The 5,855-nt window shown below is 57.2% G+C and overlaps 1 protein-coding gene across 3 annotated transcripts in view; it reads left to right on the top strand.

Annotated features, from left to right (window-relative positions):
- The first annotated feature begins 1,162 nt into the window (after positions 1-1,162).
- Positions 1,163-5,855, top strand: part of CCDC134 (coiled-coil domain containing 134) — a 14,281-nt gene continuing 9,588 nt past the window's right edge. For 2 of the 3 annotated variants that reach the window (XM_027873312.1, XM_027873295.1), the window contains exons 1-2: positions 1,828-1,902; positions 3,447-3,559. In XM_027873312.1, the coding sequence (XP_027729113.1) occupies positions 3,457-3,559 (103 nt within the window). In that variant the 5' untranslated portion in view covers positions 1,828-1,902; positions 3,447-3,456. Of the gene's footprint in view, positions 1,263-1,827; positions 1,903-3,446; positions 3,560-5,855 lie in introns of those variants that run through there. The other variant, XM_027873303.1, reaches the window with a different exon arrangement.

Below are 5,855 nucleotides of genomic sequence, written 5' to 3'. Positions count from 1 at the left end.
TTTCATTTTTTTCCAGGGTGTCCCAGTGCCTGGCACTTTCCTTTTTGTGTTTCGGCCCTATGATTTCAGAGAGCTGGCAGTGAGGAAGCTTCCGTTACCTCCAGAGTGGTAGCAGCTCTCCACAATCTCTGGCCCAAGAAAGTGTTGTGGGGCAGGGTCAGTGACTTGCCCCATCCAGTGCCCAGGGTCATCAACTGGGATGTGGCAGAGGCTGGAACTGAGTCCAGATCATCCTGACTTCGAGGCCGGGGGGGCCTCTTGCCCACCACCTAGTAGGTGCTTTATACATGTTCGTGGAATGGCATTTTCTCATAGTAGGGCTTTTCTCCACCAATGCAGATTCCACCCCCTCCTTGACATTCATGGTTGGACTTCTTGTGATATCCTAGATGACGAAAAGTAAAAGTTTTGAGTCTGCGCAGTAGGACGTAGGGAAGTTTGGAGTAGTGGAGCTGGGAGCAGATTTGGGTACACAATCCTAGGAGCCCAGTGAAGGTGGGGAGAGGAGAAGGAGGAAGTGCATTCCAGGCATGGGAGAGACAGAGTAAAAAAAAGTGCCCAGAGCCAGCCTCTGTCCCCTTTACCCACAATTCTGAATGGTTTGTGTTTTATTCTAGAGCCGGGGTTCTTAGCCTGGGGTCCTAGAACTTGTTTTCTGAAATATTCTGATAGCTGTATGTCAGTGCAGTTGGTGACCTTTGCCATGCTGTCTTTTGTTTTCTTCATTTAACTACGTGTTCTGAGACAGCATTCACACGCTTCACTGGAGGGGGCCGGGATGCAGGGGAAGAGCCCCCCTGCTCTGGAGGGAGCCCACACAGGCTCTGGGGAAGGTCGAGGTGCTTAGACCTGCGTTTGAGATTTGAAGGTTATTTTGGCAGCTGGAAAGAGCTGCAATGCCCAGGATGAAAGGTGAACAGAGTCTACTCTCAGAGTGACGGCAACAGTGGAGGGCAAAATCAGAGAGGGCTTTGCCTGGATTCGGCCCTGCCTCCCAGAGCACAGGGCTCCAGGTGCGGCCTCTCCAAGCCTGGGGCAACTCTCCCCAGCTGGTCACCAGCCAGAAGCTGATTTGCATGAGCAGGAGTTTCTGCACAGGGAGTTTCCCACACTGATGAAATTACAGGCCCATGCCCCAAGAAGGAACCAGTCATTGCAAGAGAGAGGTGGGCCCAGAGTGGCCTGGAAACATGGAGGGACCAGAATCATGCTTCTGGTTGGGGAGATGGAAAGGATGCTGGACTGGGGCTTGTGACTTGTGTGTAAGCCCTGCTTTTTCCCGAACCCCCTCGGTCCCTCATGGCTCTGAACATCTTCTCAATGTCCTGATTAGGGAGACTGCATACAGGCCGTGGTAACTGAGCAGGCCTTGAAGGAGGCCGGACAGCTTCTGGCAGCCTGGTGTTCCAGGCAGAGGACGAAGGGAGGGAGGGTTCAGCCAGTGTCAGTGGAGGGGACCCTGGGAGCCAAGATCTGGAGGTGGGAGGGCAGTATTCAGAACTGGCTTGGTGATGGGTCACACTGATAGTGCCTGGAAGAGGTGGCATTTAAAACCTCTTCCTCTGACACCCCCACCCCCACGCCCCAGCCCCAATCCTGCTTCTGGGCTGAAGCTTGCAAGGGCAGGGAGGGGGCGCCTCGGGGGCGGGGCGGGCGGCCTCGGCCCGCGGACTACAAACCGGGGGCTGCCGGGAGGAGGAAGCGGGCGGAAGTGACGCCCGGGCGGGCGGGCGGCGAGGAGGCTGCACCGGCCGGGAAGGAGCGGGAGCGGGTCCGTGGCACAGGCAGCAGCGGCAGCACCGCCCCCCCCCCCACAGCGGTGCCCATGCCAGCCCCCAGCGCACCCGAGTGAAGGCGCCCCTTTGGCCGCGGCGACAGCACGTGGGGCGGCTCGGGCCGGGGGTAGGTGGCGGGCGATCGCCCCGGACTTGGGGGGGAGGGACGGGGTGCCCCGGGGTCTCAGGCTCCGGGTGTCGGGGGGCTGGGGCTGCCGGGGACCCCGACCCCGAGCCGAGCCTGCCGGAGCGACGGGACAAGTCACTTCCCCGTCTGGCCTCAGTTTCCTCATCTGTAAGGAGGGGCTTGGAGTGGGTGACCTCCAGGGACCTTCCCAAGATCTGCTAATGACCTCTGGGGGCCCCCTGCTTCGGGGAAGCCCCCCTGCGCTTGATCTCCTGGTGGGCTGGTCCTGGGGGGGGGGTGGAAATCAGCCGAAGAGAAGAGGCATTCAGGAAAGAGCTGGGGAGGAGCCAGCCCCCCTCCCTCCACATCTCGGCCGGTGCCAGCTGGGACCTGGCAGTGCCAGGGCGGGCCGGGCATGCTGCTCGGGGGCCCCAACCGAGCTCCTGGGAGGCTTCGTCCTGACTGCCGAGTGAGCGCGGGGGGCATCTTTCCTAGGGCCGTTGGGGTCTTGTCCTTGTACCCCCGCACCCGGCGCACAGTAGGCGCCTCCTTGATGCGTGCCGCTGGCAGCAGTGGCTGAACGGGACCTTTCTGCGGGAAGCATCGCCTCCCCTCCCCCATCCCCCATCCCCTACCCCGCTGCAAGGCCCTTCAGGGCCGCAGCCTGGGGGCTCGAGCCCGCCGACCCCTTCGCCTCCTTGCCGTCCAGTCCAGGGCTTGCCGACAGCAGGCTCTGCTCCACCTCGTCTTCCCCATCTCTGTGCCTCAGTTCACTCATCTGTAAAAAGGCGGCGGTGGCTCTGTAAACGCTGCAGAACAGAACCTCCGTCTCTTCCCGCTTCCCTCACCTCCTGTGATAATAATGGTTACTGACCCGATAGTAGCAACACCACCTGACGTTTAGGTAGCACCTTCTGCTTGCAAAGCACTTCCCCGGAGTTATGACCTGATTCCACATGGCTGGGCCTCACTTTCCTCTTCTGGAGAATGGGCATTATTTGTGCAAACCTCCTGGGGCTATTAGTGTAAACTACTTTTGTTATTATGTCTTTGTATCCTTGCCACCCTGTAAGGAAGGTACCGCCAGCCGACCAGCTCCTTTCTGATTATAATAATAGCTCGAATTTGCATTGCACTTTTAAGATTTGCAAAGTGCTTTTCATAGGCAGCTCAGGCTGACAGAGGTTAAGTGACTTACCCAGGGTCACATAGCTAATTTGGGGCCATATTTGAACTCAGGTCTTCTATTGACTCGTCCCTTTGGGTGATTTAGGTGATGATAGGTAAAGGAGGAGGTAGGATTAAGAGCTGGGGACTTTAGAATTCATCTAATTCCACCTTTTTACAGCAGAAGAAGCTGAGGCCTAAGGGAAGAGAGTTGCCCAAGGTCCAGCAGCTTGCGTGTGGCATGGTCAGGATTCAAACCCAGGACCTCTGCAGCAGTGGGCTTCTCCAGGAGCCCTCCTCCCACTGGGGCTGGGCATCCCAAGTCCACGTTCCCCAGGGCCTCCCTCCTGACCTCACTCACTTTCTCTGCCTTCCAGGGCCTCCACCATGGACCTCTCCCAGCTCTGTGCTTTCTGCTTGATGCTGCTGCTGGCCAACTCAGGTGCTTCAGATCCGTCGAGGCCAGACCCAGACCGGAACTTGGAGATCTGTATCCTTCCTTCTGTGGTGGTGGCCGGCCTGGCCCTGGCTGCGAGAGAGGCCTGGTGGGGAGGGTGGTCAAGGACAGCCCCAGGTATGTGAACCTCTCCCTCTCCGAGGAGATGCCCACATTGCACAGAAGGGAAAGTGAGGCCCAGAGAGGGAGGGATTTGGCCAAGGTCAGGAGGCCCAGAATCCCCCGCGTGAGTCAGTCCCAAGGTCTCATCCTGGTTTCCCACCACGGGGACGGTCTAGCTAGGCCGTGCTCCTCAGTACGCTCGGTCTTTTAGGGAGCGCCAGGCAAGGGTCGGCTCGGGCTGTCCCAGGCACGGATGGGCATCCTGTCTGGGGGCTATCGCTGTAAGTTTACCCCAGTGGAATGAGTCCAGAAAGGATCACTGGAAGGAACGTCAGAGGCCATTTTGACCAACCCCATTCATTTCATGGTTGAGGGAACTGAGGCCCATGTCCGGGGAAGTGACTTTCCCAAGGTCATGCAGGTAGTGACATTCAGGTCCTTAGACCCTGGAGCTCTCAGCTCTTTCCCCTCTACCACACTGCTTCCTGTGTGCCAAGATTCAGAAAAGAGCATGGCCTCATGGGCAGTGGGGTAGGGAGCTCTGTCTTCAACTTTCTCTTGCCGCTGATGAGAGACCCTGGGTAAGTCACATCCTCCCCCTGGGGCTCGGTCACCTCATCTGTGGGCGTTTCTATGGTGCTCCAAGGTTTGCAAAGCACTTTAAGAATGCTATCTCATTTGGTCCTCACAACAACCCTGGCGGGGAGGTGCTTTTGCTATCTCCCTTTTACAGTTGGGGAAACTGAGGCAGGCAGAGATGAAGTGACTTGGCCAGAGTCACCCAGCCAGTTTTCCTGCCTCAAGTCCAGGCCTTTGTCCAGCACGGCCCCAGAGGGGGGCGGGAACAGCTTGGGTGCAACCCAAGCTGATGAAGAACAGCCCCTTCTCATTTATGTAGGGCTTTAAAGTCACGTGCTTATAGGCCAAGAACTGCTAGTCAGGCAGCAAGCTCCTGTGTGCCCAGGCCCTGTGCTCAGCACCAAAGAAAAGAGAGCCCTGCCCTTGAGGAGCTCACAGTCCAATGGGGAGAGCTGACCCGTAAACACTATGTACGCACAGGCAGAACTGGCCAAATTGGAGATAACTCACAGAGGGAAGGCCCCAGAATGAAGGGGGTTCTGTATCAGGGGAGAGTTTAGCTGGAACTTGAAGGAAGCCAGGACGTGGAGATGAGGAGGGAGGGCATTCCAGGCAGGGGACACAGCCAGGACAAATGCCTGGAGTCGGGAGGTGGAGGGACTTGTTCGTGGAGCAGCCAGGAGGCCAGTGTCATCTGGTTCAACCCCTCATTTTTCAGCTGTGTAAGTGGAAGACCAGAGGGTGAAGGAGTTTGTCCAAGGTGAGATCTGAATCCAGGCCCTCTGGTGACTGAACCTGTGCCCTTTCCAGAGCCAGGCCCATTCCGCCCTTCCCCACCCAGCAACCTTGTGAGGTAGCTACTTCAGGTATTATTGTCCCCTTCTTACAGATGAGAAAACTGAGGCTGAGAGAGGGAGATTGATTTGTTCAAGATCACGTGGCCAGGAAGTGTCATTCATTCAACAAACACTGTCTTCTCTAGTAGAAGCCAATAGGGAAGGCGGTGCAGAGAGCGCTGGGCCTGAAGTCAGGAAGACCTGAGTTCAAATCCTGCCTCAGACACTAGGTGTGAGACCCTGGGCAAGTCACTTCACCTCTGCCTGCCTCAGTTTCCCCACTTGTAAAATGGAGATAACAGCACCCCTGTCCCAGGATTGTTGTGAGAATCAAGTGAGGTTATATCTGTAAAGCTGTCAGCACGGTGGCCGACACATAGTAGGTGCTTCGTAAAATGCTTGCTTCTTTCCTTTCTCCTGAGTGCTGGGGGGAGACGTGGGAGCTTCAGCTGCGTGGCCTGACTCAAGTCACTCTGAGCCTCAGTTTCCTCCCCTGTAAGTGGTGATATCTGTAGTACTTGGGATCCTTGCTTCAGAGCTGGGAGGGCCCTTGGAGGCCCTGGAGTCGTGCCCTCGTGTAGAGGAAGACACTGAGATACATAGAGGACACACGGCAAGGACGCCGGGGTTTGCGCGGTTGCTGTCTACCCTGGCTGCTGCTCTGGGGGCCCAGGACTGCCCTCCCTCTCTCTCCTTTTTCTTCCCTCCTCTCCTCTCTCTCTGTCCTGTTCTCTTCTTCTCCCCCCCTTCTCTCTCTCTCTCTCTCCCTCACTCATCCTCCTTGTCTTTCCCTCTTCTCTCTCTCTCCTTTC

The sequence above is a fragment of the Vombatus ursinus genome, unplaced genomic scaffold (genome assembly GCF_900497805.2).
Source record: "Vombatus ursinus unplaced genomic scaffold, bare-nosed wombat genome assembly UNPS02003292.1, whole genome shotgun sequence".
Lineage (NCBI taxonomy): Eukaryota > Metazoa > Chordata > Mammalia > Diprotodontia > Vombatidae > Vombatus > Vombatus ursinus.
The sequence above is the reverse complement of the archived record's forward strand: the minus strand, read 5'-3'. Positions and strand labels throughout refer to the sequence as shown.